The sequence below is a fragment of the Giraffa tippelskirchi genome, chromosome 7 (assembly GCF_054371585.1).
Source record: "Giraffa tippelskirchi isolate mGirTip1 chromosome 7, T2T-mGirTip1v1.2.pri, whole genome shotgun sequence".
Lineage (NCBI taxonomy): Eukaryota > Metazoa > Chordata > Mammalia > Artiodactyla > Giraffidae > Giraffa > Giraffa tippelskirchi.
In genome coordinates, this window is record NC_137281.1 from 37,855,079 (window position 1) to 37,883,039 (window position 27,961).

The 27,961-nt window shown below is 50.2% G+C and overlaps 1 protein-coding gene across 2 annotated transcripts; it reads right to left on the minus strand.

The window, feature by feature from the left end:
- Nucleotides 1-4,630: 4,630 nt before the first annotated feature.
- IRX5 (iroquois homeobox 5) lies at nucleotides 4,631-27,438 on the minus strand. 2 transcript variants are annotated; one of them, XM_081517285.1, is made up of 6 exons: nucleotides 27,300-27,438; nucleotides 26,143-26,711; nucleotides 24,674-25,079; nucleotides 23,745-24,524; nucleotides 20,871-20,949; nucleotides 4,631-4,742 (listed from the first exon to the last, which is right to left on the minus strand). In XM_081517285.1, exons 1-6 carry the CDS (start codon nucleotides 27,361-27,363, stop codon nucleotides 4,655-4,657), a joined length of 1,986 nt encoding a protein of 661 aa, XP_081373411.1. In that variant the 5' UTR covers nucleotides 27,364-27,438; the 3' UTR covers nucleotides 4,631-4,654. The 2 variants fall into 2 exon arrangements, with proteins under 2 accessions (XP_081373411.1, XP_081373412.1); XM_081517286.1 differs by lacking the exons at nucleotides 4,631-4,742; nucleotides 20,871-20,949 and having other exon boundaries at nucleotides 23,415-24,524.
- Nucleotides 27,439-27,961: the final 523 nt, after the last annotated feature.

Below are 27,961 nucleotides of genomic sequence, written 5' to 3' on the forward strand. Positions count from 1 at the left end.
TTTTGGGGTCTCACTGAGGCTCCCTCTTTGGACAACGAACAATGTTTTCTGGTTGAAAACAGTCACAATCTCTGTGTCCCCATCCCACTGATGAGAGTGGATCTTGTTAAGACCAAGACCTGGCACTTGGACTGAGCCCCCAAACTTCCCAGGCCCAGAGCTAGAATATCTGTTTGTAACTTTCATAGAGCAGGGATCTCCAACTGTGAGCTGGGAACCAAACAGAGAGACCCATTCATTTGGTATTCAGAATATACCTTATATTTATTTATCTGTCTGTAAAGTGCATGGCAGTGCATGGCACATAGTAGGTGCTATATAAGTGCACGCCTTCATCATTTATTCATCTTTTCCCTCACTCACTAGGTCACTCAATCAATCACTTTGCACAACCCCAGGGGGTGACATTACATATGTAGGCACCTTGCTCATTCTCTGTCCGAAACCAGACACTGGGACAGGTACTTTGGGCTTCATAGGCTAATAAAAGATAGTCCCTCCCACCACCAGCCCAAGGATCACACAGTCTGTAGCAGAGGAGATGAAGATGCCTATGTATGCATGCATGCTTAGTCTCTCAATCACGTCCAACTCTCTGCAACACTTTGGACTGTAGCCCGCCAGGCTCCTCTGTCCATGGGGATTCTCTAGGCAAGAATACTGGAGTGGGTTGCCATGCCTACCTCCAGGGGTCTTCCCAACCCAGGGATTGAACCCAGGTCTCCTGCATGGCAGGCAGATTCTTTACCAGCTGAGCCACTGGGGAAGCCCTGAAGATGCCTATAAACATTAGTAATTCTTACACAAGATAGCAAGAAATAGCACCTACAAGAAAAACAGGGAGTGAAAGAGAAGGGGGAGTAGGAGGAGAGGGGACGAGCGGGGATCTTAGTTGCCTTCGGGGCTCAGTCAGACAAGTTTACCTGGGAATCCACAGAAGTGGAGAAATCTTGAAATGCCTGCCCCACCTGCAGGGGGCAGCAGTGACCCATCTCCAAACAACAGTTTTTGTCCAGGAATGTGGGACCAGGATTGACAGGTCTTTAGATTCTTTTTAAAGAAGGTGGAAAACCACCATTTGGGGTACCATTTTCTGATTTTTAAAAATATAGTGCAGGTCAAACAAAAGGGCCACTAGTTTTCAACTCAGGTTTGAGCTTTGCAAGAAAGAATCAGTTCTTTCCCAGGGAAGGCTTCACGGTGGCATTTGAACCTCTCCTTGTAAAATTGACATGCAAGATGGGAAGAAAAGACTGGCAGGATCTTTAGAGAGAATCTAGTTTCTCTGTCTCACTTCATAGATTAGGAAATTAAGGCCTGGGAGACTGGCTTCTTTTAGCTGCCAGTTGAAAGGAGATAGGGAAATGGGTAAGAGTTTGGAAGAGTAGGTTGGAGACAAATTGCAAAGCCCAGCTTTGCAAAATTGAATGCCCAGATGGGGAATTTGGGTTTGTATAAGCATGTATGCTTAAGGGCTAGCACTTCTGAACACTTACTATGTGCCAGGCCCCATAGTGAAGTCACTCAGTCATGTCCGACTCTTTGCGACCCCATGGACTGTATGTAGCCTACCATGCTCCATCGTCCATGGGATTTTCCAGGCAAGAGTACTGGAGTGGGTTGCCGTTTATCTCAGTTAACCTTCACAGTACAATTACTATCATTCCCATTTTACAGATGAGAACACTGAGACTTGTTAGTTTAAGAAACTTGCCAAGTTCACATAGCTGGTAAATGGCAGTGCAGGTCCTCAGACCTAGGCCTTTCAGACCCAAAATTTGTGTGGTTGACCACCAAGTCCTACTACGAGAGAAAAATGGAGCAATGGATTTTTTTCGAAAAGATGTTCCATTACCTAGACATATTTTTTAATTCTCTAACTCCTTTACTCCCAGAGCCCTGTTTTGTTTTATTGACTTGAAGATTAGGTTTCCACATTTCTTGAGAAGTCTCTCCCCGCCCCTTTTTAAACACAGCTGTCTTTGAGGGTGGGGAGGAGGAGTATTTTAAACAGGAGTTGTTTAACTAATTGCCAATTATCTCTGAATAGGGTATGGTTTCCAACAGCTGTAAGGGATTTTGGTCTCCATCCATTGCCTACTGTTGCTGGTACTTGGAGTGTGTTGAGATATTCTTGGCCTCTTGCTTCAAAGGGACAAAACCAGTGCCTCACCCCTCCTCCATTCATGCAAAGAGTCTCAGCCCTGCTTTTTACTGACTAGCTGGCTTAGGAGAGTGCTGACTGTTTCTGAACTATGAGAAGATCTGTAAAGACTGTTTGCCAGTCTGTCTCTGAGCGTAAGTGGCCTGTTACCTGTGAAGGCAAAATACTTCCTGAAGACTTGGTTCCTAGGCTGTCATTTCACAGTGCTTTTTAACATCTCCCTTGTGTGGGGGGGGATTCTTGTTGAAATAGGAGACCAGACTTTGTCTCCTCCATCCTAAATCTAGTAGAAAGCTCAAAAGAAATTAATATGAGACGTCAGAAGACCCCAGTGCAGATGGGTGATGTTAATTGTCCCTTCTGGCTCTGTCTGCTGGATTCTTGGGAACCGGCCGAGGGGCAAACCTTTGTAAATGTTAATCTCCTTATGCTTAAGATATCATACTGCCTTTGATGTTCCCAAACATGTTCACTCCTATCTTGGTTGAGGGTGTGTGGCCCAGACAAGCCAAATGCTTGTTTTGTCTTTCGTCTTCCTCCAGGAGGGCTCAATTGATACATGCTCACCTCCAGCTGAAATATGAACAAGCCCCTCTTCAAAGCCAAGGTGGTATTCAGGGCAGGGGGAGGGAGGCAGGATGCAAAGACACTCAGAGCCCCTCTACCTCTATCCCCAGAAACCAAGCTAAATTGGCACCATTTCCTTACTCAAGGCCCATTGGATTCAAGTTGGTTGAATTCATGTGGATAGCCCTGTTACAAACCCCTCCAATACTACAGAAAGGGGAAAAAAAGAAATATTTTAAAGAATCTAAGTGTATAGTTAAGGTAATGCTGATTGCTATAACTTTTAAAGACCAAAATTATTTGATGGCTCAAATACAGTGGAAGTTTATTTATCCCTAACGTCAAGTCCAAAATGGACACTCCTAATTGGAGGGCTCTTTCCTCCAAATGGTGATTCAGGAACCCAGATTCAATGCCTTGTGGTCCTTTCATCTTCAACAATGGTTTCCAAGTTTGCTGTGTTCATCTGCAGTGAGCTGTGGAAGGAGGAAGAAGAGGTGGGGAAGGCACATCCATGTCTTAACTGCTGGTGCCTGAAAATGGATGGTATCATTTCCTGTCATTGGTAAGAATGAGTCACATGATCTCACCTAGAAGGGAGGCTGGGAAATGTAGTTCTGGCTGGTGGCTGCTTCCCACTAACAACCTATATTACAGAAGTGAGAGTATGACTCTTTGGTGGACATTTAGTCCTCTGCTACATACTTGAGCCATGAGAAGATGGCTGGGACACAAGAGGAAGAAAAGCAGTTAGAAGGTATGGTTTGAGTTTCAAAGTCTGGCTGTGTCCTTTTGGGTAGGTTACATTCCCTTTCTGAGCCTCGGTTTCCTAATCTGGAAAATGGAGATGGTGTAAAATGGGAAGAGATGATAAGGGTGACCAAGTTATAGTCTATGAAACATTCTACCTGTGCCTACCCACTAAGCTTGGATGTTAGAATATTTTAGGGAAAATGTGATGCAGTATATGGATTTCAACTTTCCTTGAAAAAAGAAAAGGAAAGAACTAGCAATGTCTGCATTCCTGGATGGTGACAATCAGCCAGTACTGAATGTAGAAAAGGCAGCACTAGGGAGCTTAGTGGCCACCACTCTCATATGGCTTGCTTGCCCATCTGTATGGCCTTTCTGGCCATGTCAGCAGGGAAGTTTGAGACTCTTGAGCTGTACAAGTGTCATACCTATTCATAAAGATGATCACACTCAAGCTTCAGGAATGTTTTACTTCTTTTCTGCTTTCCAAAGAACTTAGTCATCGCCAAACCTTCACCCCAGCTGCAGAATCTCATACATCATCTTTATTGACTGATAAGCTCTAGAAATGCATATTAACAATTAACAATGAAGGCCAACACATATAATTCTTTTAATTGTCAATTTTTTTTTTATGTTGTCAGAGTATTGTTATGACTACCATAGCACAAACTTCAGGATCTTGTTCATCTTCCTAAGATAATGAATGGGCATTCCTGGAGAAGGTTTCATTTCAGAACGCAGAGCCCTGTGAATCCAATAATTTGCTTAGGAAGTTACCTCCTGCTAAGGCCGGTGCTGGGGAGGCCTACTGACTGACAGCTGTAATTGATGGGCACTGCTGATGATGCCAGGGACATGGCCTTGTGGGGCAGGCTGGTGATCTCCTGCCAAGGTCCACTTGAATATCACTGGGAAGGCAGGAGATGACCAATCACGGATGCCTTTTAATAGTCTGTTAACAGAAGATAAGTTAAGAAATAGAGTTATATAAGACTGCTGGGCAGAGCAGGGCAGCTATGGGAAAGGAAGGGACAAGGAGGGGAAGAAGGAGAAAGAGGAGGAGGAGAATGTTTCTGAATATATTATTCAGGATAGGCTAAGTTATGCTGTTATAACAAAATGACCCCAGATCTCATTGGCTTAAAACAACAAAGGTTTATTTCTTGCTCACGGTGCATATCCATCGAGGGTCAGCAGGGGTGTCCGCTCCATGTTGTCCTCAGTCTGGGACCCAGGGTGATAGAGGCTCCACCATCTGGAACATCATTATGGGAAGGAAAAAGAGAGTGTGGTGAATTGTGCACGATGTTTAAAGGCCCACCCGGAAATAACATGTATTTCCTTGATAAAGGAAGCCACATGCTCTGCCTCTCTCAGAACCAGTGGAGAAGGACAATTTTCCCACATGCCCAGGAGGAGAAAAACTGAAAAGTTTGTGAAACAGCCTTCATATACACCTCTCAGAGGATCCAAGATTCTATATATGGAAAGGATCTGTACTTATTGGGACAATTTGGGTTGCAAATATAGAAGGTGAAACTCAGACTACTTAAATGAAAGGAAATTTATTGACTCACAAAACTAAAATTCAGTGGCAGGTCTGTCTGTCTTCAGGCAAAACTTAATCTAAGGGCTCAAAGTCTCTAACATCTGGTCTTTTACTCTCTCTTAGCTCTGTTTCTTTCCTTGTAGATTTTGTTTTCAGGTCTTTACAGATCCAAGTTAAAGTTCCATGAGAAAAAAAGAGTCTGTACCTCTCTTCAAATTTAGTAAAAATCTGAGGCTTCAATCTCAATCTGGACCACTTTGGGTCATGTGTACATTCCTAAACCAGTCACTGAACTCAGGGGGATGGAATGTTGGGCAGCCTTAAATCATATGTCTAGCACTAGAATCAAAATTGAATTAAGTTCATCAAAAGCATTTAGACCCAGAGGTGAAAACAGATGGTTCCCAAGGGAAATTCAGAATGCTGGACTAGAATAAGTATCCAAAAATATACACAAATAAAATTATGCATATCCACTACAGGATGTAGAGATGCTCCAACCCAGTGGCTTTCCAAGTGTTGTTTCATGGTTGTGAAGACTACACTGAAGTTCCCACACTCTCCAAGCTCCCTTTCAATTAGAGTAATTGTGCTCTGTTTGTTAAATATTAGCATTCCATGTAAGATTTCTTTGGAACTAAAAAAGTGGGATTCTCTGCTTTAAAAAAAAAAAGAGAAAAACAAACCAAGAGGACTAAACAACACTGGTCTTTGATCCCACCTCCTCATTTTAAAAAAGTTGAGACTGGGATTCAGAAAGATTAGTAGATTTCTCTTCATGTCTCATTGGCCAGAATGGGTCATCTGACTTCCTTGTTGCAAGGGAGCTTGGGAAAGTGAGCATTTGGCAAGGGGAATAGAAGGATCACAACTGGCCCAGATATAAATGGCCCATTCCTTAGGGCTGGGCACGTTGCCACTCCACATAGAGGTGGGGTTCCTTTAGGAAAAGAGAAGGAAGGAAATGGTTCTCCAGGAGCTGTCAGCCGTGTTGGTGTGAATCTGATTTCATGGAAAGTTCCGTAAGGCTAGGACTGGGTCTTGTGTCTCTGTTTATTCCCCACTGGTTTGTGAAACTTGCCTGCAATGATCTCTTTTAATCCTCAAAACAATCCTATGACTTTTTAACTGTCTATCTAGAATGGACCATTATAACTATGATTGTGCCCCATTTTAGAGAAAGGGAAACCAAACTTCAGAGATGAATTAAGTACCTAAGTTCACACAAGTAGGTAGTTTTGCTTGCCCCTTGCTTTACTTCTTTATCACTGAGGGAGGAGGGAACTTTAAGCACAAATCTTTCACCATCTAGGGGTTGACTGTGGAAAGGTTAGGGGCAGACAGTGAGAACTGGGGCATGACAGAGGGAACAGCGTGTACAAAAGCCCAGAGGCAAAATAGTACATAGAAATGACAAATGGTTGTATAGGTTTAGAGCCTAATAATTAAAGGAATATCATACTTAGGAGTTTAAGCCTTTATGAGGGCAGTAGAGAGCTGATAGATATTTTAGGCAGAGGAATGATATCATCACATATCCAATCTATCTTCATGGGGAAAATCAGTTTCAGGGAATAGGACTAGATCTGGGAGGCCACTAAGGAGATGAGAGATGACAGTGGCCTGGATTCCAGCGTTGGCGACAGGAAGGAAGTGGAGACTCAAGAAAAAAATCAAGGACGTTGAACCCACCAAATCTGAATCCAGATTTTGTAACTGGAGATGACAATCTGGAGAAGACAGGAAAAGCTGAGACTGAGTCTCGGGTTTCTAGATGGTGGCGCCATTGGCTAAGGTGGGGCAGGTGGGAGGTGAGGGTGGAGGGCAGGAACCCAAGCATCCTGGCTCCCAAGGCTGCATTGCTCATCATGATGTACTCTGGATGACCCGCTCTTGTCCCACTACAGGGCTCAAGACTGGGCCACGGGTATTAAGGAAACCCTGATCGAAGTGAGGAAACCTCCTTCATTGGGTGTGGGTACAAGTCCTCACCCAACCAGTTCCTCACCCTGCAAATAACACCAGGCATAGGTGAGGGCCACTCATCAGGAGCAGGTAGTGAGCCCTTCCTCATCCTGCCTGGAGCCCCCACCTTTGCCTCTCCCCTGCACCCAAGGTAAGACACCTAGGCCCTCAGATTTCCTGGTAGAATCTGGCATGCACCTGGTTCCTTTCTCCATCTGTATCTTCAGAGAATTACCTGGATGCTCTCATCCCTATTACTCTGAAGCTCAGATGCTATACCTGGCACAGTACTGAGGGGAAAAGAACAAAAATCAATGATTTCAACATGATAAATTCATCCTAAAACTTGCATGGAAGCATAAATGCTTCCAAATAGCCAAGTCAAATAGTTTTGAACAAGAAAAGCAAAAAGGAAGGACTTCCCTGATGCCTCTTCTCCAGCAGCACCTCCCCTGGAGAGGGAGCAGTGTGGGGCTGGAGCCACTGAGAAAGTCCTGGAAGCCTTTAGAAGAACTGAACACAGTCTCTAAGGGTGAGTGCATTTGGACAGGTGACTGGGTGGTTGCTCTGATGCCGAGGAACCAGGCTGGGGAAAAGTGGATTGGAAAGTGACTGTGTAGCCAGTGTGGCCAGAGCACATGACACCCAGGAAAGGGTCTTGTCACTTGGGCACATGGGGTCAGACGGATGAAGAGCTTCAAAGACAGAGAGAGGACTTGTGACTTCTATCGGTTAAAATGTAGCTTAGATTTTGTCACTCTCCCACTCTACAACCTTCTGTAGCTCCCCTGGCTACTGTCTCCTAGCTAATAAGGCAAGAGCATGTGGATGGAAAGATGGGAGAGTGCCTGGAGACATAGAGACCTATTAGGAGGCTGATGTCACAGTCCCAGAGGGAGAGGACAAAGGCTTGAAGGAGACAGGAGGAAGGAAGAGCATACTCTTCAGGGAGGGGTTTTGTGAGATGCACGCCAACCCCCTCCCCACCATCATCCTGGCCCTCATCACATTGAGGATTACCGCTTCTCTGCAGCATCAGATAGCATTTCAAGCTCAGCAGATAGCAGGTAACTTATTCTACTCACAGTAGAACTGAGCCACAAAGTAGCCAGAAAAACAACTACTGCCTAAACCTGTAAAGAACACACGGCACTGGCTCCATCTAGGCACAGAAAACAAGAGTCAGATATTCCTAGGTTCACATCTCACTTTGACACTGACTCAGGCAAGTAAACCTCAGTGCCCCAGTTTCTTCACCTATACTACTAAGTCACTTCAGTCGTGTCCAACTCTGTGTGACCCCATAGACGGCAGCCCACCAGGCTCCCCCATCCCTGGGATTCTCCAGGCAGGAGTACTGGAGTGGGTTGCCATTTCCTTCTCCAATACATGAAAGTGAAAAGTGAAAGTGAAGTCACTCAGTCATGTCTGACTCTTAGCGACCCCATGGACTGCAGCCTACCAGGCTTCGCGCCGTCCATGGGATTTTCCAGGCAAGAGTACTGGAGTGGGGTGCCATTGCCTTCTCCATCTTCACCTATAAAATGGGCCTAATAATAATACATAGTCCCTAGGTTTGATGAGGCTTTACTGAGCTCATATATGTAAAACCTTCAGTAGAATAACTAGTATACACTAAGAGCTCAATGAAGTAGCTATTATTATCAACAGCAAAATAATTTTTTAGGTATTATGTTAACTGCTGTTCTATGTGATTCATTAGCAGCTTTTGGCAAAGGAATTGGTGTTGGAATTCTCAAACATCATTTATTTTATCATCAAGGTGGAGACGTGATTAAGAAATGTCAGAAGACGAAACAAATTCCATTCCATTCAGTTCAGGAAGTTGTGACTTGTCATTCCTAATTATAAAGTAATAGAGAGATAGATGGACAGATAGTAAATCATGAAAGCTAAACATATTTCCCTATTTGAAGTACTGACTGCTATCTTCTAAAATAAAGAAAAGCTTATTTTATCTCCCTCCAAAAATCCCTGCTTTTGTGACTGAAGTCCATGGTGTCACCTCTAGGAGTTTTCATTATTCAGCAATTTTGGAAATGAGTGATTGATGTAATTAAAGTTATTGGTAAAGAGAGACTCAGTTACCATGGAACAGATGAATCAGCAGAAAGTTTAAGTAATGAAATAATGTTCCAAGGAACGATTCTTAAAATAGGCTATTTTTTTTTTAACTCTAGCCATTTTAACCATTGCTGGTCAGCAAAAAGATGCAAAGTAGTTAAGAACTGAAAAAAAACATGCTATACAATTTTAGAAGTTCTCAACTGAAGTCATTTTCAATCATAGGAAACCATTTGTAGCAAGTAATAATGGTAAGTGCTCACATTTCTTGAGAGTTCACCACGGGCTTTGGTGGGCTTTGCATCCATTATCTCATTTAATCCTCATTCTTGAACATTTGGGCTTCCCTGGTAGTTCAGCTGGTAAAGAATCCGCCTGCAATGCAGGAGACCCCAGTTCGATTCCTGGGTCAGGAAGATCCGCTGGAGAAGGGATAGCCTACCCATTCTAGTATTCTTGGGCTTCCCTGGTGGCTCAGCTGGTAAAGAATCCGCCTGCAATGTGGGAGACCTGGGTTTGATCCCTGGACTGGGAAGATCCCTGGAGAAGGGAAAGGCTACCCACTCCAGTATTCTGGCCTGGAGAATTCCATGGACTGTGTAGTCCATGGGATCTCAGAGTTGGACACAACTGAGTGACTTTCACTTTCACTCTAACATTTAAACAAGCGGTGAGGTAGGTATTGTATTATTCTTGTTGTATAGATGCAGATGCTGAATTTCAGAGAGGCTGAGAAACTTTCCCAGGGTTGCACAGCTGACAGAGGGCACAGATGGGAATGGAATCCAAGAAGTCTGGCACCCAAAAGAGTCTACCTTCTCAATCACTACAGATCCTGGGCCTCTCTGTTTAGATTTCTTGATTGTCTAATCTGGCTCTTCAATACACCCCAGATAATAGAGTACAGTCAAGATTTGAATTTCCATCTGTATGACATCACAGCAGTTTCAAAATTCATATTTCTATGGGAAAATCCAAGTACCCTGGCTTGGGGTGCATTTCTTCATTTTCACTTCCATCGACATGTATTGAATACCCAGGATGCTCCAGGCTTTGGTCTCTGTGTTGGTTCTACAAAGATGACTGGGGCAGGAGGATCTTCAGGAGGGTGTGTGATGGTCAATGTGATAGATGATGAGGCTCAGACTAGTGCTGTTGGTGGGAGAGACAGTTGAATAAGACTCCTCAGAAGGATCTATGGGACTTGGGAAGTGGATACATGTGAAGCATGGGGGAAAGCCAACTGCTGGCACATTTCTGAAGTCTTTCTACTGGATCACTGGAGGAAGGAAGACAAGAGAAACCAAGATCTGGGGTGAGGCTAGGAATGGGAAGGCGGTGACTTTAGTTTGGGACACTTTTTTTCATCTGTCATTTTGTATGGCTTTATTCTTATATATAAATATATATATAATTATTTTTATTAAAGTATAGTTGATGTACAATATTATATATTATAGGCATACAATATCGTGACTCACAAATTTTAAAGTTTATTCTCCACTTACAGCTATTATAAAAATATTGGGTATATTCCTCGTGTTGTACAATATATCTGTGTAGCTTATTTTATACCTACTAGTTTGTATCTGTTACTCCCCTATTCCCATATTGCTCCTCCCCTTCTCTCTCCCCATTGGTAACCACTAGCTTGTTCTCTGTGTCTGTGAGTCTGCTTCTTTTTTGTTATATTCACTAGTTTGTTGTACTTTTTAGATTCCACGTGCAGGGGACCGGGGTTCAATCACTGTGTCAGGAAGATCCCTGGAGAAAAGAATGGCAACCCACTCCAGTATTCTTGCCTGGAGAATCCCATGGATAAAGGATCCTGGTGGGCTATAGTCCATAGGGTCGCAAAGAGTCAGCCATGACTGAGCAATTCACACACACACACACACAAACACACATAAGTGATATCAGACAATATTTGTCTTTTTCTGTGTTACTGATCTCACTTTCTGGCATAATACCCTCAAATTCCATCCATGTTGTTGCACGTGGCTAATTTTCATTCTTCTTTTTAATGGCTGAATAGTATTCTACTGTATATATAGAAATTAAGGAAATGTAGACATTGAGGAAATAATCCCATTTACCATTGCATTGAAAAGAATAAAATAAGCTAGTTTGGGACATTTTGAATTTGAGTTACTTGAAGTCCTTCTGGTTGGAGATATAATTCAGATAGTGAGATGAGTGCCCTGAAGCAGGGGCAGGGGGTGGCACTGGAGGCAGGCCAGGTGCGCTGCAGAACCATTGAGAGGTGTGGCAGAGCTTCTGGGCAGGTTGGGGAGGGCCTTCCCAATAAACAAGCTAAGCTGAAGGTCCTCACTCAGAGAGAAAAGAAAAGAGAGGGGAAAGGGACAAGGTGTATGTTTGGGGTGGGGGCTTAACTTCGAGTGACATTACAGCTGCAAACCCAACAGCCCTTTACTTGATAGCAAAAAACAAAGTTCCCATGTGTCTCTTTGGTCGGCTTTAGGAAGAAGGGAGAGAGATGGGGACCTCTCATTTGTAAGCATCTGGCAAAGAGGGCACTGATGGGGCAGGGACCTCTCAAAGGGCAATGTATCCATGTCCTCCAGCTCACCCACCCCTTCCCCAAAGTTTGCTCAGAGCTGGAGGCTCTAACCCTTTCTTCTTGCCCTCCAAAAGGAACAGAAAAGGATTAGAGTCTTTCATGGTGTCAAAGAGCATATTGGTTTGTAGATCTTAGCCTCTTATCCCTAAAGTGTACATGCTCAGTCACTAAGTTGCCTAATGCTTTGCGACCCCAAGGACTGCAGCTCTCTGAGCTCCCCTGTCCATGGGATTTTCCAGGCAAGAATGCTGGAGTGGGTTGCCATTTCCTCCTCCAAGGAATCTTCCTGACTCTTCTCAAATCCTCGTCTCCTGTGTCTCCTGCATTGGCAGGGGATTACTTACCACTTTGCCACCTGGGAAGTTCTTAACCCCCCAAAAATGAACCACAGTAAAAGAGATTCAGGCCCTGCAGAACCAGTGGAATGGAAGGAACAAAAGCTTAGCAGGCTTGTAACAATCCTCCCATCTCGGTCCTGCTTCTGCAGAAGTGCGCCCAGAGATAAGGGTTACAGTGTATGCTCAGTCACTTCAGTCATGTCCGACTCTTTGTGATCCCTTACGGCCCGTGGCCCGCCAGGCTCCTCTGTTCATGGGATTCTCCAGGCAAGAATACTGGAGTTGGTTGCTGTGCCCTCCTTCAGGGGATCTTTCCGACCCAGGGATCAAACCTGCATCTCTTATACTGCAGGTGAATTCTTTACCCACTGAGCCACCTGGGAAGCCATAAGGGTTACAGTGCAGGAGATTAATTAGGAAAGAGCATGGGGGAGAAGGGTGGGAACAGGAAGCAGGCATCGCTGACTGCTCTGTCACCAACCAGCTGCGTGATCTTGAGCAAATGGTTTTACCTCTCAGGGCCTCAGTTTCCATTTCTATAGAATGAAGTGAAGTGAATTCACTCAGTCGTGTCCGACTCTTTGTGACCCCATGGACTGCAGCCTACCAGGCTCCTCTGTCCATGGGATTTTCCAGACAAGGGTACTGGAGTGGGTTGCTATTTCCTTCTCCAGGAGATCTTCCTGACCCAGGGATCAAACCTGCATCTCCTGCATTGTAGGCAGATGCTTTACCATCTGAGCCACCAGGGAGGTAAACAGTTACTAATTTTCACAGTGTAGTAAGCACATGTCCGGGGGTAGGCGGGAGGAGGAGACACACAATCATGGGCAAAGCAGAAGAACTGGGGTCGAGGGAAACCTCTAGAACAACCAGAGACCCTGAGAGATGCCAGTTGCCTTTGAAGCCCAGGCAGCCAAGAACTTCACTAAGTTAACTGGTTTTGCAATCATTGTCTTTCATTAATGACAAGTGATACTAGCTTTTCAGTGACTGTGATGGTATAAACATTGCTTTCAATATAAGGAAACGGTGACAAAATTCGAAGGAAATTATGCTGTAAATAGTAGTTTTAAAAGTCAGAGGTGATGACAAGGATTGTGAGGGTGTGGCTCAAATGAGTAAGTTTCAGGGAACACTGAGCAAGGTAAGGGTTCTTTCCTTGCAATTTTGAGTCGTATGGAGTCTTCTCAGACATTTTCTGGAATTTGTCAGACATTTACCAGATTCAAAGAAAAAATTTAAAAGAAGGTAGGAAACAAAACACAAATCTGGAGAGAAAAAATAATCTCCACCAACCAAAATAAACCAGCCCAACAATTTCTACCACATTCTTCATGAGAGTAAAGAGGTGGTGTTTATTCCAAATGAGCCCTTTTCTCCAAGTCACCACTCATCCACTCTTTTATGTGATCCAAGAAAGTCAGTCCTCAACTAGCCATGAAGACCTTTGCACGTATGAGTGTTTAGAAGAAGAGCCACCTATTACCACAGGGTTTAGATTTAGATGCTGGATACAAATAGAAGGCAAACAAAACCAACCAATCAACCAACCGACAACAACAACAAAAAACTTGTGGTTTGGATCTAAAAAAAAAAGTCTCAGAAATGACAACTGTGTGGTAAGTCTGATGTCAAACTGTGTTAGCTGGGAAGGTGTCTGGTATGTTCTGGAACTGTGAGGGTATTTGGAATCTAGGGCTAACAGATGTCTCACTCTTCTCGAAAGATGTTGAGATGATGTTTCTAAGGGCCTGTGGGTTCCCTTGGGGACAAAGCCACTGATAGTTTTTACAGGAAAAAAAAATCCCCAAGCTGACGACCATATATACAACACAGGGACTCAAGAAAAGGATTGAGGGGTTGGAGGAAGCAAAAAACAGTCAAACTGAGGCATCAAAAAAAAAAAAGAAGAAGAAGAAAAAGAAGATGGAGAAGGAAATGGCAACCCACTCCAGTATTCTTGCCTGGAAAATCCCATGGACAGAGGAGCCTGGCGGGCTACAGTCCATGGGGTCACAAAAAAGTTGGACACGACTGAGCAACTAAACAACAAGAGCAATTTTTTTTTTAAGTTTTCAAAAAGAAGAGGAAATACAAAAAAATGCATGAAAGACTCATGATTGAAGTCCTTGTCCCCAACTCAAATCTGTTCGCTAGAAGTTGCTCTGTAAAATGATGGGCGATAGCACATTCATTTTTTGCTTGCATTATGTGAGATCATTGTGGGCGGGCAGGCAGTCACTTCCAACAGGAGAAATGAGCAAATCTTTTCAGATGGCAATTATTTAGGTAAGTAAACACTCCTTGGCAGGAGCAGCAGTCCTAGTCCTTCCTTGCTGGTGAGTGTCTGGGGGAGATGCCATACTCCTAGCTTTTTCCTCATCTGTACTTCACACACGGAGTCCTGAGGAGGCAGCCCATCCTCCAGCAGCATTGGAGGAGGGCTAAGATGTTTCCCGGCCCAGCCTAAAAATATCTCCCTTGACAGCCTGTCACAGTGTCTGAGATTCCACCATTATAAATTCATTCCTCTCTGTTAAGGCATTTTGTTTCCAGGAGTTCTCGGTTAAAATACAGATATCGGCGAGATCTTAGCTTGGCTGAGACAGAGGGAGAGCAGAACACAGCCTAGGAGTTAGGAGACTCGCGTTTCCGTTTGGTTCTGCCTATAGACTCAGTGGGGCATCCCAGGTGGCACTAGTGGTAAAGAGCCGCTGTCAATGCAAGAGATGTAAGAGACAAGGGTTCAATCCCTGGGGTTGGGAAGATCCCCTGGAGGAGGGCAGGGCAACCCACTCCAGCATTCTTGCTTGGAGAATCCCATGGACAGAAGGGCCTGGAGGGCTCACCATAGGGTCACAAAGAATTGGACATGACTGAAGCGACTTGGCAGACATGCACGCATAAACTCACTATGTGAGCTTGGTCAAGTCATTTTCACTTCCTAAACCTCAGTTTCTCCACTGATTTTTTAAAAAACAGAAAAGGGAAAAGGGGAAAAAGACAGGAATAAAAAGAGAACTGAACTAGACAGTTCTGAGATCTCTGGTTTCAGAAGGTACGATCTGTTCACTTCAGGGTTTGGCCCGGACACCAACTTCTTTGCCACTGGATTGCCAGCATGTTGAGAGCAACTCCTTTGGGCCAAACGACTTGGGTATCAGGTCAAGGGAGTATCTTACTTCCCCCTTCTCTGAAAAAAACAAATCACTGCTCCTCCCTTACTGTTGGCCATCTCAGCAAATGGTAACTCCATGCCTCTGGGTTTTCAGGTTCAAATTCTTGAAGGCATCCAGAATTCCATTTCTCTTGTTCCCAAGAATATTTACGGATCCAACCCACCAGCAAAACTTGTTGACTCTACCTTCAAAATATCGCCCAGACCTGACTGCTTCTCCCCACTTCCCTGGCTACCATGCTGGCCCAAAACTGAATTCCATCACCTCCCACCAAATTTCTCCATCAGCTTCTTAACTGGTCCCTGCGTCTACTCTTCCCCTTCCAGAGTCTCAGCTCCTCATACCTGGGGATGCCTTTAAAACGTAACTTAGATTCTATCTCTCCCCTGAAAACCTTCCCTCCCTCACTTCCTCCCTCTCTCTCTCTCTCTCATCATAAAATCTGAAGATTTCACACGGACCTGTGAGGCTCCATATAATGTGAACCTGGCTTTGCCTTGGTCTACTTCTCTCGCTCAAAAGTCTTCTTGCTGTTGCTCAAACTTGCTCCTACCTCAGGATCTTTGCACCTGCTATGCCTCCTGCCTGAAACACTCTCCCTCCGATTATCTGCCTGTCCTTTTCAGGTGGTTCAGTGGTAAAGAACCCACCTGCCAATGCAAGAGATACAGGAGACTCAAGTTCCATCCCTGGATCAGGAAGATCCCCTGGAGGAGGAAATGGCAACCCATTCCAGTATTCTTGCTTGGGAAATCCCATAGATAGTGGAGCCTGGCAGGCTACAGGCCATGGAGTCACAAAGAGTCAGACACAACTGAATGAGCATGCATGGACACACCCAACTTATCTGCTCAAATGCCCCCTCCCAGGCGAGGCTTCCCAGACTGCCTTGCCTCAATTTTTTTTTCCGGAATGCTCATCACTTGGAGACAGTGATTAGCCATTATCACACTTATTTGTTTATTTTCTGTTCTTCCCTCTAAAATGTAAGCTCCAGGAGGGCAGGGACTTTGCTTTGTTGCTTGCTGCATCTCAGCACCTAGAACAATGTATCTGGCACATTATAGATGCTCAATTCATGTATGTTGGAGGGAGAGAAGGTAATGGTTTAAGTGGAGCTGCACCAACATGGAGGCTAGCCTAAGCTTTCCGCTGGATTGGTCAATGCCAAGGGCTTCCCCATGCTCTGCTTCAGCAGGGCAGCAAGTCCTTGGGGGACAAAAGTAGAGCCTGTTGTTGGGAAATGTGAGTGGGGCGCTGTGGGGGGTAGAGGTAGGCAGGGGAGGCAAAGACTCCAAGCTGAGTTTATAAGTTTATGGGCTGCAGGTTTTTGATTCAGACTAGGGGAAGTAGCTAAAACGCCCTCAGGACACACTCCAAAAGACAAGAGCCTGTAGAGAAAGGGTGGGTTATGTGTGAATGGGAATAGCTGTGATCTGTCCTCTGGGCTAACCGGAAATTCAATTCTGCCTCTGTAGGGGATCCCAAGCCAGGTCTAGTCAGCTCCCAAAGGTCAGAGCTGCCTTCCCAGGCTCCCCACTGACCCCCTCAATCAAGTTCCAGAGAGTAATGTACAGATGCCAGGGAGGTGGGGAAGGGAAGAGTGCTACAGGACATCAGCCATGCTGGCAGGATTTTCCCCAAGTCAGAACCCAAAGCCTCAAGTCTCCCGCCCTTCCTTCCCCACCCTCAGGCCTCGGCTAGCATCTTCGGTGAAGTGAGGTCTTAAGAGGGTATGACCATAATAACTATATCAAAGGATGACCACATGCCACCCACGTGGCACGGATTTTAGAATCCTCACAAAACAGGTGGTACAGGCCATTGTACAGAAGGGGGCATTGAGGTTCAGAGAGGTTATGTGATCTGCCCAGGGACACATAGCTTATTAAATTGCAGAGGTAGAATTGAGTCACCAAGGCCAAAGGGCCCAACCAGTAAGCTATAATGCCTCTGGACAACAGCCTACATCTCCATCTCCATGCTGCCTGGGGTGCCCTGGTCACACTCAAGTCCTGGCTTCTAGAACACTGGAGGGGTGCTGTCCACCTCTGAGCCTGCTGCCACAGAAGTCCCTCCTGCCCCCCACCCCCACACTAGAGCCCACAGCCTGCTGGGATGGTGGAATGACTGGAGCCTGCACCCCAAATATAAGGCTGGTCAGCAAAAGATGGCTAAGGAAAGGAAAGCGCCCAGGGCAAGAGCTGGGTACAAGTGGAAATCCTTGAAGAGGCTGAATCCTCGGAGGTAGAACCCCAGCTGTGTCGAGCGCCTCCGACAGGCCGCTGGTGTGCACCGGAGCTCTCCAGCCCTTGTTTGATGAGCAGCGGCCAATAAATTCATTAATCATCATTTTATGCCTCATCAAACCCCCTCCAAGCCCCTCCATGGGAGTTACACAAATTAGCCCCTGAAAAGACAGTAATTTCAGTTTAGCGAGGTAAGTGCTTTCTGATGGGCTCCGAGCACAGAGCTCTCCTGACAAGCCAATCCATCAGCGCACTGGGAATGGGGCGCGGCCGGGCCGCCTGGACCAGCCGGCCTTCTGCAGGCCCAGCCCTGCCCAGCCTAGCTTGCCAGGTTTACCTGGCCAGTGTCTCGGCCTAGGGTGCCCCCTTTCCCCAGCTCTTTTGCACCCATCCTCCGCAGTCTGTCTCAGCCGCCCTCTTGCCCTCACCCACCCTCTTGCCCTCACCCACCCCTACCCGCTCCTCAACCCTTCTAAACAAAAAAGAAACTGTTGGAAACACCGAGGATCAAAATCGCGTAACGAACTTCTCCGAGGGTTAAGGAGACAGACGCACTGATGCTGAAGTTCTGAACTCCCGCCCAGGGGAGGGGAGAACCAGGTAGCCCTTTCCCCTCATATAGTCTGGATGTCGGGGTTCTGCGACCCTTTGAAACCGTGGAAGGGTTTGTTGCGGGCATACTTTATTGGGGGAGAGGGTGTGTCCATGCCAGTCCTGAAAGAAATCCCCGGATCCAAAAGAGAGCCATCTGGGAACAGAGAAGAGGTTCTCCGCGCCTGAAGGGCGGCTCCACGGGACGCTGGTGGCTGGAGGTGGGGGACACGCCTGGCCTTTTTCGTGGCCGTAGCCACATGGGGTGAAAGACGACGGCTGGGGAGGGGAGCAGGAAAGAATTTTCCATCGAATGGGCCTGGCCAGTAGGACTCCAGTATAGGGAGTCGGGTATGAAAAGAGAGGGGAACAAACCACAGAACATTGTGGGGAATGGTTGGGTATTTGCAAGCGCGAAGCCAAAGCCGCGCCTTCTCACTTTCCGGTCCTGGTGCACCGAAGGTACCAAGGAAATCCCACCAGGCGGGCATGGGAGATGGACGAGGAGCCGCGGGCCAAGCCGAACCGACTGACCAGCGCGCACGGCCGCGGAGAGCTGGAACGCCCGGTGACGGGCCCCTTCTTCATTAGCTTCCCCTCCACGCGGCGCTGCCTCGGAAAATAAGTTAGCAAAAGGGGAGCCGTTTATCTCTTTTATCTTGGGGCCTGATCCAATTAAATAAGTGCACATTTACATTTGCATCCATCAGGCGGGAGCGCTGAGAGCCCGGGGTTTGCTCGGAGCAAATAAAAGCAGATTTCACTGGGAAAAGTGGCGTCTGGGAGCGCCGGGCTCCTCCGGGCGCCGGAAACGAGCGCGGCCCAGAGGGCGGCCTTGGGGACCTAGGGTTGGGGCTTGAGGCCGACTGGAGGCCAGAGATCCCCAACGGCCCGGAGGGGTCCTGGCCAGGGCCGGGTGTGCAGCCGGAGGGGCCTCCCGGCCCCCGAGGCGATCGTGTTAGGCCACAACCTGGGCCCCACCTGGTGCCTGGGACCCAAGTCGCATTTAGAGCGAAAACGAAAAGGAGATTCACTCCGGCCTGGTCCAAAAGGGAGACCCGCGGGGTGGGCCTACGGACAGTCCGGCAGCTTTGGCTAGTTTAGGGGAAAGAGCAGGGGGCAAGATCCGGGTCCGGCCGATTTCCCTCCTATTCGGCGGCCGAGAGGCAAAGGAATGCGAAGAACCAAACAGAGGGCGCGCCTCCCGCTGTCCCCAAATGTCCTGGCCCGAGGAGAGACCAAGGGACACCTTCAGAAGGGGTAGAGGGCATGTCCAGGTGAGCACCTCCAGCTTTGCCATGCCGACCTTATTAAACATGCGCTAGAGATCGGGTTTGAAGAATTCGAGGGTAGTTTTATTTTTCCCTTTCCTAGAGATGTCTAACCCACAGGCCAAAAGATAGAAATGGTCTTTGGGGGGGCGCGGCTGCGTGGTAGACCCCGCGACATGCCAAACCGCAAATAAAAAACTGTGCCGGGGCCCAGAGGCCGGGCGTGGGAAGGCCAGCAGAAACCGAATGCGTGCCCCTAAAGCCGAGCGGGAGCACGCGAAATGCCCGGGGTGCGCGCGGCGGCGGCTCCCACCCGCGGGCTGCTCCGGCCGCCCTCAGATTGCTCAACTGCCTGCCGCTGGTTTGTAAAGACTGTGCCCCAGCCGTGGCAGGGATCTGCAGGGTTAATCCTCTTTTGGTCGCAGGCCCTGCTTCCCGAATCCCCAGTGTTAACTGGGTCCTGGGTCCCAGGCCGGAGCGATGGGGATGGCGGGGGCAGTTTACATTTGACCCTCTTGGGGTCCAGAGCTAAGGACCCCGCGGCGGGGGAGTGGGGAGGGGGCATGGCTGGGTGTCGCCCAACTCCTCCTCTCTGCGAGCCGCAGGGCGCCCGGGGACCAGTAGGCGGCGCCCTTCCTGAACTGCATCCGCCTGCGTCTCCCTCTTGGGAGCGCAAGCACATTCCTTTCACTTTGGGAGCTTTGCAAGGGCGTTATTTTGTGTCTCTACCCGGGGTCGGCAGCTTGTGAGGCGGGACAGGTGGGCTGGGAGGCACCACCCGTTCTGAAACCGCTCGCACGACCACCTTACTCCAGCCCCTCAATCTTTCAGGCTCCAAGAGCTGCCTACATCTCAGGGGAAATGAGAGGGCCCCGAGGGGTTTGCAACCAGGAGACCTCATTGAAGTCTCCTCACCCAGGCCTAAGAACAACAGTTCGGGCCCTGGCCCCCGAATCCGAGGAGTGGGGAGGAAAAAGGGCCCTTTCTGTAGCCTCAACCTCTCTGAGCCCTCGGGGACTGACTGGGCTGTTGGCTTCTCACCCCAAATCCCAGAAGCTGATTCGGCCGCGTACAGAGAGGAAAAGGGAAGAAACCCAGCGGGTCTCGGGTTTGGAGCTGCCTCGGTGGGGGTGGCGGGGGCTGACTACAGGGACCCCACTCAGTGATCCCGCGGCCTCTGTTGCTGGACTCAACTCTTTCGCGAGATTCAGCGACTCCTAGTCACCCTTAGTGCCAGGCTAGCCTCTATTTGGGGACTGGAACCAGCGCAGCCAAGCGCAGGTGACAAATGCCGCGCAACCCCAGCACCGAGGTGTTTTAGGCGCTGCTTCGCATCGCGTAATTTATGCGCCCCAGTTCAAATGTGCGAACAAACCCCTGGCACCGGCCGGAAGGTTCCCCCCTCACCCTCGCCCTCCCCGCCCCACCGCCCCTTGCAAAGAGCATCGCCTTCGACACGGCCCAAGATGCGGCCAAGCAGAGGCTCAGAGGCTCTAGGAGGGACTTGGAACCTTACAGACAAGCCACTACTTCTGGGATTAAACGCGGGAGACATGTCTTAACCGCACATACCTCGATCCGCCCGGCAGGCCGCCCCCAAACTGAAAAGTCTCTACGCACCAGAAAAACCACTGGTCAGCGAACCCCAGCTCTGCAAAGGAGAAAACCCTAAACTTAATTTGGGGTTTGTACTTAGGGCGAAGTTCGCAAAGAAAACTCTAGAGGCCAAGGGTAGGAGGGATGCGGGCAGGGGACAGCGAATTTGTGCATCAACCTTCCAACCTCTGGCGGTTTCGCTGCCCAGCTGGAGGCGCTTCCCGCAGCCCCTCGTTGGGGATAAATGCCGCGGGCTCCACGGTGCGCGGCTCCCGTTCCCAGGCAGCCCCCTCCGGCATTCGTCTCCCAGTCCCGAGCCTCGGCAATCAGACCCGGGAGGCCCGCGCCTCGCTATTTGCATATTCCCGGGAACACAAGGAGGCCTGTAATTTTCTTTTTAAAATCGTTGGGCAGGGTTTAGGGCCACTGCTTCCAAATCCCGCAGAGTTGATGTCGTCCTTAAACTCTCTCTTAAGAGAAGGGGACTGGCCTATTCTTCTGACTTTTTTTAGAAGAGAAGGTGATTCCTGGGGCTGCATATTCAACAGGGGGGAAAAAGCTGATTGTGAACCGGGCTGTGTGTGCGGGGGGCGGTTGTGGATGGAGGGGATTGGAGCGCGGGGGGTAGGGCAAGTCATCTCTGGAATTCAATTGTTTAAAAAAAAATCATTTATAATTAAAGGGACAAAGTAAAATACGATCGTCTCATGCATATTTAATCATTCACACTTCCAACTTTGAAACCATTTTCCCTGCGTGAATTTTCTCACTAATTTAAACTCTGAAGTCGACTGCTGTTCGCCAAAACATCTGGACAATGCTCCTTTCAAACTTGTTTAAATTCGAATAAGCTAAAGGAGCCCCGTTGCAGGTTTAAAGGAAAAAGAAAAAGTAGCAAAAGTAAAAACTCCGGTGAAAGTCTGGGCGTTGTTTAAAAAACCAAGTAGGGTTAAAGTAGTCTTGAGTAGAAATGCAAATATGTGCATTTTGATTTAGCCTAATTAAATCGGTGTTATGTGCAAACACATTCTCTCTACGCTCAGGCTTGGGTTTAATAGAGCAAATTAATTCCCCTCGCTGGCGTATGTTTTTGCTCTAAAGCCTCCCCTTCCCCGACCAGTGAAAATTTCCCACGAAATCACGTCCGCGATTCACCATCTCCAGCGCAAAATGGAGACTGGAGAACCGACAGTGCTAGCGGGCCTCGGGCGTAGGGCGGTATCTCTTCCTCGTTTGGGATTGAGACCCGACCTGACTTCGTTTTGAGATGAAATGTGCGGGATTAAACGGAGAAAATAAAACCTCAGAAACACTTTTGCAGCTATTCGGGACTCTTGAATCCGAGATGGGAGAAGTGCTAAGGTGACGACAAGCCTGATCAAGTCCACAACGGCCTCATTATCGAGGCAAATGTCCTTTAACTGCTGAATGCCTCTTGTCCAAAAAGGGGGTCCATGGGGGTGGGGCGGAGGACTCTTCTGGACCATCCGGGGCTCCCCTTGCTTCCCCCAAGCGCCTGTGGTGCTCCCTCCCCCACTTCCGCCCCCCCCCTCCAATCTCCGACTCTGCAAAGTGCAGGCTTGTAATTCAGGACAAGTGTGACACCTACCTGTGAGAGGGGGGAACCGTCCCATCGCTGGTCGCGCGGCCCCAGCCCCTCGGCTGCGCGGGGAATCTACCCGGCCGCCTACCACCCGAACGGTCGCGGATGGAACAATTTACTAATTTAATCAAATCCAGCGAAGAGATCAATGCCCAATTTTGAAGGGGTAGAGACGACAGTGACTTGGGAAAGCCTTCTCCTTGGCATCCCCCAACTGCTTCCCGCCCGCATTAGCCCAGAGCACCTTTGAAATAGTAATAAGGGCTAAATCCGGCATAAAATCGAACTCATTAGCAAAGTTCACCAGCTGATTGCTTTGCATAAAACACGACACTGATTGGAAGTAATTAGGTTAAGCGTTGGAGCTCGGGTGGTGCGTGTCTCTAACTGGCTTTGCCATCTCTTCTCCCTTCTGGGCACACACTTGGGTCTCTCTCGTCCCTCCTCCAGGGTCCAATCACCCCCCACAGCAGCCCGCATCAGTGATCCAAATTTGCATTCCGGGCAGGGCCAGGTTCCCTGGAGCTCGAAGCCTAATTACGGTTTCCCGCTGGCAAACTGGGTTCGAAGGAACCTTTCATTCCCCACTTCGAAAAAAAAGTTGCAGTTTGCACCTTTTGTCCAGGGCGATGGACAGTTTATTGAGGTTTCTAACAAGTAATGAGTGGCTCTGATTATGTTAAAATCTCTTTTAATTAAATATTTTGCATTTTACAAAGGCGGCTGCAGTTTTCTTTTACTTTTCAAATCTAAGAGTATAACCTGTTTCCTTTCTGTCATAATACTTTAGCTGATACCCAGAAAAAATCAATAGGTGTAAAAAAATTAAATTAAACTTGTGTTTTTAAACTATGAAACAGTTTCCGGGGAAACACAAATGTATATATTTATATTACAAAAAAAACATTAAATGCCTGTACAGGTGTCTTAATTTCATAATTTACTTCAAAGATATTGAATTATCAATTTAAATACAAAAATGCTACATTAAATATACAGAATAAGATTTAATACAAATCCTTTTTTAACTTTTTCTCTTCAGTTGGTTAAGACATTTCTGTGGGTGTGTGGAGATGTTTACATTTTTATATCATCCATCTCCATGTACTATAAACTTTTTAGTAGGAGGGGTAGTTTTGCTTTTCTCTCATGTTGATGGAAAAATAACTGCCAAGGCCATGTTTTCTTTTTTTAATAAATTAGGAAAGTCCGGGACCGACGCAGCCCGCGTTAAATGTCGGACATACCTTTCTTCAGTTCATAGGGAGAGTCTTTGCACAGGTCTAGCTGGGACTGGCTCCGCAACATTTTCGGGTCTTTAGCCAAAGCGTCCGCTCGGTTCAACACGGTCTGGTTTAATCCATTGAAATGCGAGCCTGGACCCGTGGTGGGGCCTGGCCCGGGCCCCGGGTGGCCGTGAAGGTGTCCGAAGGAGCCATAGTTCGTATAGCCAGGATAGAAGGGCGCCGTGTAGTAGAGAGGCCGGGACAGCACCGTCCCGCCTGGGAAGGGACATTGCGCCGAGGGCGAGCGCGATGGCGCCGGGGCTGGCGACGCGCGGCTGCCTCCTAGGGCTTGCCCAGCTACCGGCCCGGGGCACGGTGGGCACGGAGAGCCCTCGCTCCCGCCGCCCCCGTCCTTGACCTTGTCCGAGGATGTGGCGATCTCCGCCAGAGACCACAGTTTGGGCTTGGCGAGCACCGCCTGCGGCGGCGGCGGTGGCGGCGAGTGTATGACCGAGGGCCCTCCGGGACCGGGGGGCAGCTCTCCCGCGGCTGGGTGCGGGCCCGGAGCCGGCGCGCCGGAGGGGTAATGAGGGGTTGGGTCCTCGGCCAGCCGCGCTGCCGCGGGCCCGGCCGGGGAGGGCCCGCTGGGGCGGGGGGGCCCGGGCAGCGCGTCGAGGCGGCCCTCGGATGGCGGCTCCTTAAAATCCGAGTCGCTGAGGCTGCCCTCGGTCTCCTTGCCGGCAGGGGTGGGTGGCCCCTGCAGCCGTTCGCAGCCCGAAGCCGCCTTTTGATCTGCTCCTCCTGCGGGTGAAACCCAGGCGGTCAGAGGCGCGGAGGCCACAGGTCCCCACCCGCAAAGGCAAAAAGCCCTGTCCCCAACCTCCAGGCCTTGGGCGTCCCCTCTCCAGGCCCCTCTTTGGCTCCACACACCCTTTCCCGCGTCCACCAACCTGCTTCGGGGCCCTCGGGATCGCCCTTGTCCTCGGGCTTCTGGGGCTCATCCTCGTCGTTCTTCTCCAGATCAATGTTCTCCTCCTCCTCCTCGTCCTCGCTGCGGTTCCGCGGCGTCCACGTCATCTTGTTCTCCTTCTTGAGGCGCCGGCGCGCGTTGGCGAACCAGGTGGACACCTGGGTGAGGGTCATCTTGGTGATGATGGCTAGCATGATCTTCTCGCCCTTGGTGGGGTAGGGGTTCTTGCGGTGCTCGTTGAGCCAGGCCTTGAGCGTAGCGGTGGCGTCTCGCGTGGCGTTCTTCCGGTACGCGGGGTCCCCGTACGGGTACGAGCCCAGGGGCGCCGCGTAAGGATGGTACCCCAAGGAACCTGCCATGCCCGGTGTATGGTCGTAGGGAGAGCCCTGCAGGGAACGGGCAGAGAGAACGTGAGAGTGGGCCGTGGGCCCCAGTGCCACCTGGGCGACCGAAGCACACTTCCCCTGCGCCCAGGGGTCTTCGGGCAGTGAGGCCCGCACTCAGGCTTCCCCTGGGGTAGGGCTGGAGGGCTCAGACCCTGGGGCAACCCCTCTTCCTCCTTAAAAGGAAGCGGAGGCCGCCAATCCCTGGTCCCTGGAGGCGCTTGGAGCCGTCCTGGCTTCCCCGGCACCTGGTAGGCCCCCCTCTGGCTGGGCACGTCCTCCCCGGCGGGAGCAGATCCGGCCACCGAGGCCAGGCCCCTATACCCAGGGAGAGGCCCGGGCAGCGGCGGCGACTCTGCTCTCTGCGCCCGAGTGGCTGCGCAGTAGAAACAAGGGTAGTGAGCAAAGGAAGTCAAGGAATTTTTTCCCCCCACAGAGAAAGGCAAACGAAGAGCCAAGCCTTGTCCCTGCACTCCCACCCCTCCAAAAGTGTTACCCCAAACCGAAGCTACGGCGCTTTTCCAGAAAGTGCACCCGGCCGAAAAATCCCGGATGCACCGCAGCTTGCTCGACTTTTCAGAAATTTAATACCTCCAAATCGGATTGCGAAGATAGGATTACGGATTTGCAACATTTTGGAGGACTAATTAAAGGCGAGGCCAAACACATTTACACAGACCGAGCACGCTTCTGTTCAGATTTCAGATCTATTTCTTTTGAACTACTTTTCGCCAAATGGCCAAGCCCCCCAAAATGAAATAGAGTAAAATGTGCAGGACGGCCTAGAGCTCACGTTTGAACCAAATGTTGCTCTTTGAAGCGACCTCTCCCCCCAAAAACCCCTTCCGCCAAGTTAGCGATCCGAGCAAGACGCGGCTCTCCTCTCCGTGCAACTCCTGAGCCCGAGACCCGGGCGAAGCCGAGAGAGACAATCGCCTAAGTTCGCACGGGCCGCGAGGCTCGGCGGGACGGTCCGCGGTGAAGCCGAGGCCCGTGTCCCCCGCAGCCCCCGCCCGCCCTGCGCGGCCCCAGCTGCCCTCGCCCGCCCAGGCTCCCGCTCGCTTACCACGTACGAAGAGAAGGCGGCGGCGGCTGCCGCCGCGGGGTCGGCGCCGTACTGGAGGTGCGAGTTGTAGCCCGGCGAGGGCGCCGTGAAGGCGGTGGAGCCGGCGTAGGGCGAGAACGCGGAGCCCGACGACGAGCGGCCGAGCTCATCCGTGCGGGGCCCCGAGATGACGCTGGTGCTGTACGCCGGGCAAGAGTAGAGCGCCAGCGAGGCGGACGGCTGGTACAAGTAGCCCTGCGGGTAGGACATGGCCACACACGGGCATGGGGCGCTCCGCGCCGCGGCCGCCAACGAGCCGGGCGGCGCCCTGCGAGGGCGAGCGGGCGGGCACCTGGTCTCCGGCTGCCCCGGGCCGCCGCTCCTCGGGCCCCGGCTCCCGGGCTCCGGCCCGCGGCGCCTCCTCGCTGGCTTCCCGCGCGCCTCCGGCTGCGACCGATGAGCCCGCTCCTCTGCGCGCCTCGCTCGCCCCGGCAGGGTTTCCCCCCCTCCCTTGCTGCTTTCTCTTTTTCCCCCTCGCTCTTTGCACTGGGGGGCTCCGCTTTTGGCTTCGCAAAGGTCCTGCCAAGATGCTAAGTTGGAAATTGAGGATTCTGACGCCTTGTGCGCGCCTGAAGCTCCTCCTTCCCGGGGTGTAGTCGGTGGGAGGACTGGCAGGAGCCTCTGGGCGGCCGCAGCCAACCCGGCCGCCAGGCGCTCCTCGTCCTCTCCCTCTTCCTCCCCGGCTCCCTCTCCCGCTCGCTGGCGCTCCCCTCGCTCCTCCCTAGCGCCCGCCTCTCCTCCGCGGCCCTCCTCTCCCCCCTCCTCTTATTTCCCCCCCCCTCCCCTCATCTGTCTCTCCCTCTCTCACTCAGACTCTCGAGCGCCGGCCCCAGGATGACAATCACATCCCAGGCGCGACGATCTCTTCCAACTTTCCTCCCCTGCTAAGTCGGAGAGGAGGAGAGGCGGTTCCGACACAAGCGGGCCCTGGTGGCGGGTCCGCCGCTCGGAAGCACAAAGAGAACAAGGCAGCGGACCGCGCGCCAGCGAACGCTCTGTTTTTTCTACGCCACAGTAAATCGCGGAGTTAGCGGATTTCTTGTTCGCGAGGAGGCTGGGCTCCAAAGCGGATCGCCGTCCACCCTCCACTGGCTTCTCCCCCTAGTTAAAGGACCCACGAGAGAGCTGGAGACCCGGAATGAAGGCCCCTGAACGAAGGGAGAGCCGGATGGATGCCAGCATTCAGGGCGCTGGGAGTCCGGGGTGACTGTCCTCCGCCAGCAGCAGCAGGTGGGCGAGAGACAGGCCTTGGACATCTGCACGTCTCTGGCTCAGCCTCCCTTCCACTCACTCCCCGCCAGACGGCGAGGGAGGAGACACTGGGGACCCAGTACTACAGGGGGAGGCTTTCTCTAGAGAGGTTGTGGGCAAGAGCTGCCAGACGGAGGAGAAGCAGCTACACCGGAGTAGGTCTCTGGACTCCATTACGCCCTCTCCTGCAATGGCTCGCTGCCCCTTTCTTGGGGCTTTGCATCACCGGCAGCTCGCCCCGCCAGGCCGGTGGTGACGGTGGTGGAGAGTGCGGGTCCTCTTCCAGTTCGCACGCACTCTCGCTCGCACCCGCCCACGCTCCACCGCTAACAGTCCGCGGAGGAGTAACCAACCCAACCACTGTTTGTTCAGCGAGGCGCTGGCAAGGCAAACACAACTGAGTCACAGGCCGAGCCCTTGCCCACGAAGGCCACACAGAATACAAAACAGACCTTTTCCCTGTCTCTACACCCAGCGCCGCTGCAAGCCACAGAAGCACTCGAACTCTGGGACAGACAGGGGCGCTGGT

Excerpts from the sequence above, each read along its gene's own strand:
- IRX5 (XM_081517285.1), bottom strand. The coding sequence starts at position 27,363 with ATGCTGGCATCCATCCGGCTCTCCCTTCGTTCAGGGGCCTTCATTCCG. Across the intron at positions 25,080-26,142 it reads CCGCCTTCTCTTCGTACGTG|GGCTCTCCCTACGACCATAC; the intron begins GTAAGCGAGCGG and ends CGTTCCCTGCAG. Across the intron at positions 20,950-23,744 it reads TCCCTATGAACTGAAGAAAG|AGCTGGGGTTCGCTGACCAG; the intron begins GTATGTCCGACA and ends TCTCCTTTGCAG.